Source organism: Acipenser ruthenus, unplaced genomic scaffold (assembly GCF_902713425.1).
Source record: "Acipenser ruthenus unplaced genomic scaffold, fAciRut3.2 maternal haplotype, whole genome shotgun sequence".
NCBI lineage: Eukaryota > Metazoa > Chordata > Actinopteri > Acipenseriformes > Acipenseridae > Acipenser > Acipenser ruthenus.
The window spans coordinates 11,377-22,500 of NW_026708479.1; the positions used below are offsets into that span (position 1 = coordinate 11,377).

Consider the following 11,124-nt stretch of genomic DNA (forward strand, 5'->3'; position numbering starts at 1 on the left):
TGAACCCCAGGACTGGGTGCAGCAGCAGCAGCAGCAGGGCTAGTTGTTTTTTGGGGTTCCCTCTCTTCTCTAGATCTCCCCCTCCTCTCTCTCCTCAGAGCTGGCTCCCCTGTACCCCCCTCCTCTCTCTCCTCAGAGCTGGCTCCCCTGTACCCCCCTCCTCTCTCTCCTCGGAGCTGGCTCCCCTGTACCCCCCTCCTCTCTCTCCTCAGAGCTGGCTCCCCTGTACCCCCCCTCCTCTCTCTCCTCTAGATCTCTCCCGCCTCTCTCTCCTCAGAGCTGGCTCCCCTGTACCCCCCCCTCCTCTCTCTCCTCTAGATCTCTCCCGCCTCTCTCTCCTCAGAGCTGGCTCCCCTGTACCCCCCCCCTCCTCTCTCTCCTCTAGATCTCTCCCGCCTCTCTCTCCTCGGAGCTGGCTCCCCTGTACCCCCCCCTCCTCTCTCTCCTCTAGATCTCTCCCGCCTCTCTCTCCTCAGAGCTGGCTCCCCTGTACCCCCCCCTCCTCTCGATCTTTCCCGCCTCTCTCTCCTCGGAGCTGGCTCCCCTGTACCCCCCCCTCCTCTCTCTCCTCTAGATCTCTCCCGCCTCTCTCTCCTCGGAGCTGGCTCCCCTGTACCCCCCTCCTCTCTCTCCTCTAGATCTCTCCCGCCTCTCTCTCCTCGGAGCTGGCCAGCCCGTTGTCGCTCGACGGGTTTCTCTCCTGTGGTTCGGGGGAGGCGTCTCTGGAATGGGCGTCTCTGTCGCGGGACGATTTCTCCCGCGAGGATCTGAACGGAATGCAGGGAAGGAGAGAGAAAAACAGAAAGAAAAGAGGTTTAAAAACAACCCCTTTCATCCATCTCCCTCCTCCCCCTCACCTCTTTCCTCTCCTCCCTCTCTCTGGAGCTGTGCTGGTGACCCCTCCCTCTCCTTTTTCCTTTCCTCTCCTCCCTCTCTCTGGAGCTGTGCTGGTGACCCCTCTCTCTCTCTCTCTCTCTCTCTCTCTCTCTCTCTCTCTCTCTCTCTCTCTCCTCCCTCTGGAGCTGTGCTGGTGACCCCCCCCCTCTCTCTCCTCTCCTTTTTCCTCTCTCTCCTCACCTCTCTCTCCTCCACTTTTTCCTCTTTCCTCTCCTCCCTCCCTCTGGAGCTGTGCTGGTGACCCCCCCCCTCTCTCTCCTCTCCTTTTTCCTCTCTCTCTCTCCTCACCTCTCTCTCCTCCACTTTTTCCTCTCCTCCCTCTGGAGCTGTGCTGGTGACCCCTCTCTCTCTCTCTCTCTCTCTCCCTCCTCACCTCTTTTCTCTCCTCCCTCTGGAGCTGTGCTGGTGACCCCCCCCCCTCTCTCCTCTCCTTTTTCCTCTCTCTCTCCTCACCCCTCTCCTCCACTTTTTCCTCTTTCCTCTCCTCCCTCTCTCTGGAGCTGTGCTGGTGATCTCTCTCTCTCTCTCTCTCTCTCTCTCTCTCTGGAGCTGTGCTGGTGACCCCCCCCCCCTCTCTCTCTCCTCCACTTTTTCCTCTCCCCTCTCCTCACCTCTTTTTCCTGTCTCTCCTCTCCTCCCTCTCTCTGGAGCTGTGGTGGTGACTCCGGCTCCTGCTGTTTGATCTGTTTCGGTGTCTGTGTCTCCTCTCTCCTCCTCCTCCTCCTCTCTCCCGCTCTCCTCCCCTGCCTCCTCCTCTCTCCCGCTCTCCTCCTCTGTCCCGCTCTCTGTCTCGTTCCCTCTCTCGAGCGGGCGGGGAGGGTCTTCTCTTTCGAGAGGAGGATGCGGAGCTGGAGCGATGGCTCTGTCGATCGCGAGAACCGGACCTGGGGAGACAAGACCTTGTTTACACTCCAGTTTGTGTGTGTGTGTGCGTTAAACAGCCAGACAGACACACGAGGAAAGACAGGACAGAGACAGACAGACAAAGGAATCGACAGAGAGAGACACACACAGACAGACACAAGGAAATCTAGACAGAGAGACATAGAAAGACAGACATAGATACAGACAGACAGATTGATATAGATAATAAGCTACACAGATAGACAGATAAATAGATAGAGGGGGAGAATACCTCGTTTACAGTCCAGTTTGTGTGAGTGTCTGAGTCAAACAGCCAGCCAGACACACAAGGAAATAAACAGAGAGAAAGAGAGAGACTCAGGACTGCCCAGTCCCTGACCACATTCCGGCGCCTCCTCAAGACTCACCTCTTCAAACAGCACCTGTAGAACTCCTCTGTTTGTATCCTGGGACACTATCACCCTTCATTTAAATATGCTTTATTTTGCTCTTATCTGCCCCCTATTTTACTGCATTTAATCCTGTACCTCAGAATACTGTAATCTGCCAAGTGTTTAACCTGTAGTACTTTGTATTTAATCATATCCTGATGTAACTATCACTATTTAATCATATCCTGATGTAACTATCCCTATTATCTGCTGTATTATTGAATTGTGGTTTGTCACACTTGAACAAAAGTTATTGTATTTCTTGCTCTTATTGTATTACTTGTATTGTAACACTTGAAATGTATTTGCTTACGATTGTAAGTCGCCCTGGATAAGGGCGTCTGCTAAGAAATAAATAATAATAATAATAATAATAATAATAATAATAATAATAATAATAATAGAGACAGAGACACACACACACACCCACAAGGAAATAGACAAGGAGAGACACACAAGGAAATAGACAGAAAGACAGTCATACTAGAAAATACAGAGAGTAACACAGACAGACAAGAAAATAGACAGACAGACACACAAGGAAATAGACAAGGAGAGACACACAGACAGACGGGTGGAATACCTCGTTTACACTCCAGTTTGTGTGACTGTCTGACTTAAACAGAAAGACAGATACACAAGGAAACAGACACAGATAGATAAGACAGATCGATGTAAGTGGATGACTGGATTACAGTCCAGTTTGTGTGTGTGTGTGTCAGTCAGACACACAGAGCTCAGGAGAGGCAGTGTAGATTGATTTACAGAAAACTAGACACACAGACACACACACACACACAGATCAAGACAAAACCAGAGAAAGAGGCTCACCTCTTGTTTTCTCTGCTACGAGATCTTGTCCTAAAAACAGTAAAAATAAACAGATGATTAAACCAAACTGTTAAAACACTCAAAAGCACAGAATTAACAATCCCTGAAAGAAATGAACTCTCTCTATGCAAACGTTTCCACTAGAAGTCTCTCTCAGCGTCTTCAGTGTAAATTCAATGGCAAACGTTTCCACTAGAAGTCTCTCTCAGAGTCTTCAGTGTAAATTCAATGGCAAACGTTTCCACTAGAAGTCTCTCTCAGCGTCTTCAGTGTAAATTCAACGGCAAACGTTTCCTCTAGAAGTCTCTCTCAGCGTCTTCAGTGTAAATTGAATGGCTGTGTTTTTACCTCTTCCTCTCTCGGTCCCTCTCCTCCTTCTCGCCCTTGTCTCGCTCCTCTCTTTCTTCTCTGCGTTTCACCCTCTCCAGGCTGCGCTGCTGCTGTTTGGCTGCAACTGCTTTCTAAAAAATAAAAAATAAAAGGAGAGAGAGAGAGAGATGCAGAGAGACAGAGAGAAGAGAGGAAGAGAGGGGAGAGACAGAGAGGAGAGGGGGAAGGGGAGCGGGAGGGAGAGAGAGAGAGAGAGAAGAGAGGAAGAGAGGGGAGAGAGACAGAGGGGAGAGAGACAGAGAGAGGAGGGGGGGGAAGGGGAGAGAGTAATTTTCATTATTGTGCAGAAAGTATTACTTGGCACCCTGTCTGTGTGTGTGTGAGAGAGAGAGTCTCAGTGTGTGTGTGTCAGTGTGTGTCTCTGTGTGTGTGTCTCAGTGTGTGTGTGTGTGTGTGTCTCAGTGTGCGTGTGTCTCAGTGTGTGTGTGTCTCTGTGTGCGTCTCTCTGGTTTGTACCTTGAGCTTCTCCAGTTTCTCCCGGATCTCGATGAAGCCCAGGTGCAGTTTGCCCCCGAAGTGGTCGGCGAGCCGGCGGTCGTTGTCATGGAGACCCAGGTAGGCGGAGCAAACCTCACACACCCGCAACTTCTGCTGCTGAAAACTGGAGGCTGGCATCGAGTTCCTGTACACATCCTGAGAGAGGAGAGGAGAGGAGAGGAGAGGAGAGGAGAGGGGAGGGAGAGAGAGGGGAGGAGAGGAGAGAGGGGAGGAGAGGAGAGAGGAGAGAGGGGAGAGGAGAGAGAGAGAGAGGAAAGGAGAGGAGAGGGGAGAGAGGAGAGAGGGGGGAGGAGAGAAGAGAGGAGAGGAGAGAGAGGAGAGGAGAGGGGAGAGAGAGGAGAGGGGAGAGAGAGGAGAGGAGAGAGAGGAGAGGGGAGAGAGGAGAGGGGAGAGAGAGAGGTGAGGAGAGAGGGGAGGAGAGGTGAGGAGAGAGGAGGGGAGGAGAGGAGAGGAGAGAGGAGAGAGAGGAGAGGAGAGAGGGGAGAGGAGGAGAGAGGAGGAGAGAGGTGAGGAGGTGAGAGAGGGTAGAGGGGAAAGAGGGGAAGAGGAGAAAGGGGAGAGAGGAGAGGAGGAGCGGGGAGAGTAGGAGAGAGGGGAGGAGAGAGGAGAGAAAGAGAGGGGGGAGAGGATTAAGGGGAGATAAGAGGAAGGAGAACAAAATCAAGTATACATCAATGATATACTTTGATAAGCCAGAGCTGTATTATTTCATCAGCGCCTCTCTCTCCCTTCAAATTGGCTTCACTGGCTTGACAATAAGAAGAATTGTGTTGCCAAAGCACATACATGCGGCACACACACAAATATATAAAAAGACACAGAAAACATTAATGCTAAACAGAACCCCTCCTCCCTCCCTCTATATTAAACAGTACCCCCCCCCCGTCCCTGTGCGTGATCTCTCTCTCTCTCTCACCTCAGCCTCTCTCTTCAAGCCTCTGGTTATCTCCACCTCTCCCAGCAGCCTCTGCGATTCCTCCACGTTCCCCTCAGCTCCCAGCTGCTCGGTCTGAGCCAGCATCTTCCCAATCTCCTCATTCAGCTCGTGAACCCGCTCCGCCTGGGAGAGGAGGGGGGGGGGGAAGAGATGGAGGGGGAGAGAGAGGGAGGGGGAGAGAGATAGGGGAGAAGGAGGGGGGAGACAGGGAGAGAGGGAGGGGGGAGAGAGTATTAGTATTGATTTATCTCGCTGTCTTTGGTTGAAGGAGGTTTGTAGCTGATTTTATAATGAAGAGAGCTACAGGATATTGCTGGGAACTGTGGGATATTTAGACAGAGAGATCAGGGAGGGGAATCAGACTCCTATCGCACAGCAGTGTGATCCAGTCCAGGTTTTACTGCTACCAGCTTGATCAGCCCCCAGTGTGTCTAGCTAACAAGCTCAGGTGTGTCTGATTATTAAACTCCTAGTGAAACCAGGACTGGATCACACTGCTGTGCAGCGGGAGTCTGATTCCCAGCCCTGTAGATAGACTTTGGTTGAAGGAGGTTTGTAGCTGATTTTATAATGAAGAGAGCTACAGGACATTGCTGGGAACTGTGGGATATTTAGACAGAGAGATCAGGGAGGGGAATCAGACTACACTATAAAATGCAGTTATTATTATTATTATTATTATTATTATTATAATAATAATAATAATATTCTACCTTGGCTGCCACTTCTGCGTTGATCTCCTCCTGTGTGTCTGCGAGCCTTTTCTTGGCCAACTCTGTCCTGCGATCACAGTCAGCAATGAAGGACTGGAGGTGATCTGTAGCCTGAGAGCAGAGAGGAGAGAGGAGAGGGGAGAGAGGAAAGAGGGGAGAGAGAGGAGAGGAGGAGAGGAGAGATAAGAGGAGGGGAGGGGAGAGAGGAGGAGAGGAGAGGGGAGAGGAGAGGAGAGGAGAGGGGAGAGAGTGGAGAGGAGAGGAGAGGGGAGAGAGTGGAGAGGAGAGGAGAGAGGAGGGGACAGAGGAGAGAGGAGAGAGGAGAGACAAGAGAGAGGGGGAGAGAGGAGAGGGGAGAGACAGGAAGGGTGAGATGAGAGGGGTGATAAATTAACATCATCACATCCTACCATATTACAAACATCCTTTTGATCAGAGTACAATCCCTCTGGGTGTTTTTTTTTTTTTAATTATTTTTCTTGCCTAAACTTACTAATCATCCCAGCAAAATAAAACAGATTCTTAAAACAAACCCCTCAGAGCCCCACTTCTGAACCAGCGGTAGAACGAGGGGGTGAGGGGGTTCCCAACTCCCACACTCCTGCATTTGGATTCCCTGCGACTCACGTCCAGTTCGAAGAAGTATTCCTGATGCTTGGAGGCGATCTCAAAGTCAGCACGGAGAGCCAGGTCATGAATCCTGTTACACTCCCCCAAATCCATCCTCTGAGACACACAGAGAGAGACAGAAACACACAAATCAATACATCAATCAATCAATAACCCTGACCCATCCTCTGAGAGACAAGCTCAGAATAAAACAGATTCTTAAAAATTCCCATCCCTGATCTCTCTGTCTAAATATCCCACAGTTACCAGCAATATCCTGTAGCTCTCTTCACTATAAAATCAGCTACAAACCTCCTTCAACCAAAGTCTATCTACAGGGCTGGGAATCAGACTCCCGCTGCACAGCGGTGTGATCCAGTCCTGGTTTCACTAGGAGTTTAATAATAAGACACACCTGAGCTTGTTAGCTAGACACACTGGGGGCTGATCAAGCAGTAAAACCTGGACTGGATCACACTGCTGTGCGATAGGAGTCTGACTCCCAGCCCTGATCTCTCTGGCTATACAAGTTCAGAACATGCATGTTAAACAGAAGTTGTCACCCTGTTACCCAAAAATGTAGACAGCGAGTGTTGGTTTGGGTTCAGTCTCTCCCCCAGTCTCTGTGCCCCCCCCCCCCCCCCCTCCCCCCGCGAGTGGTTCAGTCTCTGTGCCCCCCCCTCTCCCCCAGCGAGTGGTTCAGTCTCTCCCCCCCCAGTCTGGGTACTCACTGTTCCTGACAGGATGTCGTGAGGGCAGCAGTCCAGCAGGTGGGACTTGCACACTCTGTCATCCATGAACTTGATCCTCTGTCGAGTGCTGTCTCCTGAGAGAGAGAGAGAGAGAGAGAGAGAGAGAGAGAGAGAGAGAGAGAGAGAGAGAGAGAGAGAGTCAGGGACACACTGAGATACACAGAGGGGAACAGGGACACACTGAGATACAGATACAGCGAAAGAGACACACAGACAGACAGATAGATAAACACACACACATACACACACACAGAACAGACAGACAGACAGAGAGAGATTTATTCTATCGAGTCCTGTGCCCTGAGAGAGGAAACGACAGGGAGTGGAACTCTCTGTGTGTGTGTGTCTCTCTCTCAATGAGATACACACGCACACAGACATATGAAGACACAAACAGAAAAAGTAACACAAACAGTGTAACACAGACAGACACACACAGTGACAGACTAACACACTGACACAGACAGACACACACAGTGACAGACTAACACACCGACACAGACAGACACACAGTGACAGACTAACACACAGACACAGACAGACACACACAGTGACAGACTAACACACAGACACAGACAGACACACACAGTGACAGACTAACACACAGACACAGACAGACACACACAGTGACAGACTAACACACAGACACAGACAGACACACACAGTGACAGACTAACACACCGACACAGACAGACACACACAGTGACAGACTAACACACCGACACAGACAGACACACACAGTGACAGACTAACACACCGACACAGACAGACACACACAGTGACAGACTAACACACAGACACAGACAGACACACACAGTGACAGACTAACACACCGACACAGACAGACACACACAGTGACAGACTAACACACCGACACAGACAGACACACACAGTGACAGACTAACACACACAGACAGACACACACAGTGACAGACTAACACACTGACACAGACAGACACACACAGTGACAGACTAACACACTGACACAGACAGACACACACAGTGACAGACTAACACACTGACACAGGTAGACACACACAAACTAAATGAGGCTGAAACAGACACACACATACACACAGTGACAGACTTAACCCAGAATAAACAGACACACAGACAGGGGCACACACAGACAGGGAGACACACAGACGGGGGCACACACAGACACACAGACGGGGGCACACACAGACACACAGACGGGGGCACACACAGACACACAGACGGGGGCACACACAGACACACAGACGGGGGCACACACAGACGGGGGCACACACAGACGGGGGCACACACAGATACACAGACGGGGGCACACACAGATACAGACAGGGGCACACACAGATACACAGACAGGGACACAGACAGGGGCACACACAGATACAGACAGGGGCACACACAGACACACAGCCAGGGGCACACACAGACACACAGCCAGGGGCACACACAGACACACAGCCAGGGGCACACACAGACACACAGCCAGGGGCACACACAGACACACAGCCAGGGGCACACACAGACACACAGCCAGGGGCACACACAGACACACAGCCAGGGGCACACACAGACACACAGCCAGGGGCACACACAGAGACACAGCCAGGGGCACACACAAACACACAGCCAGGGGCACACACAGACACACAGCCAGGGGCACACACAGACACACAGCCAGGGGCACACACAGATACACAGCCAGGGGCACACACAGACACACAGCCAGGGGCACACACAAACACACAGCCAGGGGCACACACAAACACACAGCCAGGGGCACACACAGACACACAGCCAGGGGCACACACAGATACACAGACAGGGGCACACACAGCCAGGGGCACACACAGACACACAGCCAGGGGCACACACAGACACACAGCCAGGGGCACACACAGATACACAGCCAGGGGCACACACAGCCAGGGGCACACACAGACACACAGCCAGGGGCACACACAGACACACAGCCAGGGGCACACACAGACACACAGCCAGGGGCACACACAGACACACAGCCGGGGGCACACACAGATACACAGACGGGGGCACACACAGACACACAGACGGGGGCACACACAGACGGGGGCACACACAGACACACAGACGGGGGCACACACAGACACACAGCCAGGGGCACACACAGAGACACAGCCAGGGGCACACACAGAGACACAGCCAGGGGCACACACAGAGACACAGCCAGGGGCACACACAGAGACACAGCCAGGGGCACACACAGAGACACAGCCAGGGGCACACAGTGTCAGACTGACACACACAAAGGGACACAGACTGTATAGCACACAGACACACACACAGTGACAGACCAACACACTGACACACACAAAGGGACACAGATACACAGAGAGACACAGACTAACACAGACACACACAGTGACAGACTAACACAAAAGGACACAGATACACAGACAGACACAGACTGTGTAACACACACAGTGACATTCGTGTGTGATTGCACCCTTACACATTTCTGATATAAGTTCACACGTTTAGACACACATTCTCAACGATGATCGTTTCGATAACGTTCACAGTGAAAACCATTCATGTCATGCGTCTACTCGGCACAGTACAAGCTTCAAAAAAGTTAGCAGTTATGAAGATTTTTCCATTTTTTGGGGGGGGGGGCTATTGTAAACCGTACAGCGAGGAAGAAACAAAAACTGTATTAAAAACGACACAGTAACGATTGTAACGCTAATGATAAAATAATTTGTTATTCAAATTGATACGCATGTAAAACTACACAGCGTTAGAAAGACACTCCTGAAATAAATGTCTTTTAAATTTAAATTTATACCCCCACCCAAAAAAAATATATAAAAATACTATTAATTTAATTTTTATTTATTTATTAGCAATACACACACAACCAGAAAAAAACTATGTTATGAAAACGCCTCCTCCTTCTCCCATTGGCCACGCCTACGCGCTCCGCGTCTCCTCATTGGCGGAGGTGACCGTCTATCAAACCGCTCAGGCCGCCCAAACGACCCGGTTCTGGGTCCGCATTGGACGACTTCGACGTCGGTCACGAAAAGCTCCCTTCCGATTGGCCGAAATAGCTGACGCGCACCAAAAGCTCAACAACAAACCAAAAAAAAAAAAAAAAAAAGTAGACACCGTCGCAGCCATTCTTATAAAATCGAAACTTTTCAGACCGTTTACAAGCCGAAAAAAACACTTTAACACCAAATTAAGCGGCTACGTTCGCGCACAAGGCGCCTATAGGGAATTACACACCATAAAAACCCAGATTATATGTTTTTTTAACCCATTTTTGTGTTATAATACTCACCGTCTCTCGACGTCCCCATCAATTGGTCGAGCATGGCTCTCATTTGCGCCTGAGCCGACATACTCGAGTCTTCTGAAAATGTACTTTCCTTTTGTATTTCCACTCGATACAAATTAAAAAAAAACAGAGAGAGAGGGTCTTTGACCACCGCCTCCACCAAAAAAAAAAAAATCTTCTCTCAAAAATAACCGTTTTAAAAATTTAAAAAATGAAAAAAAAAAAAACACCTTTCTCCTCCACCGCCGCCGCCTTCTGACTCGGCCCCAAACTTTGTCCTATTTTTTTTTATTTTACACGCCCCCCCCCCTGTCGTCGTATCTTTATTTTGTTTGTTATTTGTAAATTTAAAAATAAATAAAACAGCTATTCATGTTTATATGTCTTTTTTTTTTTTTTAATCGTAATTTCTCTGACTGACTGACTGACTTTTTTTTTTTTACGCGGCGCTCTCCCGTCTCGAGAGCGGCTCCTCCTACAAGCTCGAGGAAGTGTGGCTTCGCTCTCTGTGACGTCACGCAACGGAAAACGCTCGCGACCGTGGCGGGCTGGCCGGGCGGACTCGTCCATTTTTTTTTTAAAAATCAACGAAAAGGGGGTGAACATAACGACCGTCTTCAATCGTGTTTTTATTTCTTATTTTTTTTAAAATTTTTATTTTATACATCAGTCGGGGGTCTTGTAAAAATTAAATACATGACAGCGGATGTTTCGAAATGAAACAATCTGACCTTTATTGCAACGTTGACTCGTATCGGTCACCCCTGTTCACGTGAAATAGATTGGCGGGTATATTTTTTTCGTTTTCAATCAGTTGAAAATTATTTATTAAATAAAATAGGTCGTTTTGAAACACGGTAGAGTCATTGTTTTACGATTTAGACTTTTTTCT

At 49.8% G+C, this 11,124-nt stretch overlaps 1 protein-coding gene across 1 annotated transcript; it reads right to left on the bottom strand.

The window, feature by feature from the left end:
* Nucleotides 1-567: 567 nt before the first annotated feature.
* Nucleotides 568-10,768, bottom strand: LOC131733487 (putative RNA-binding protein Luc7-like 2). The gene is made up of 10 exons (XM_059021190.1): nucleotides 10,236-10,768; nucleotides 6,902-6,996; nucleotides 6,189-6,287; nucleotides 5,562-5,672; nucleotides 4,828-4,971; nucleotides 3,870-4,046; nucleotides 3,372-3,484; nucleotides 3,024-3,053; nucleotides 1,509-1,781; nucleotides 568-767 (listed from the first exon to the last, which is right to left on the bottom strand). Exons 1-10 carry the CDS (start codon nucleotides 10,294-10,296, stop codon nucleotides 635-637), a joined length of 1,236 nt encoding a protein of 411 aa, XP_058877173.1. The 5' UTR covers nucleotides 10,297-10,768; the 3' UTR covers nucleotides 568-634.
* Between the last annotated feature and the right edge of the window lie 356 nt (nucleotides 10,769-11,124).

Coding starts and splice junctions, on each gene's coding strand:
- LOC131733487 (XM_059021190.1), bottom strand. CDS start 10,296: ATGTCGGCTCAGGCGCAAATGAGAGCCATGCTCGACCAATTGATGGGG. Junction 4,972..5,561: donor ACGCAGAAGTGGCAGCCAAG/GTAGAATATTAT, acceptor CTCCTCTCCCAG/GCGGAGCGGGTTCACGAGCT. Junction 768..1,508: donor AGGAGAGACAGGAAAAAGAG/GTGAGGAGAGGG, acceptor CATTCCGTTCAG/ATCCTCGCGGGAGAAATCGT.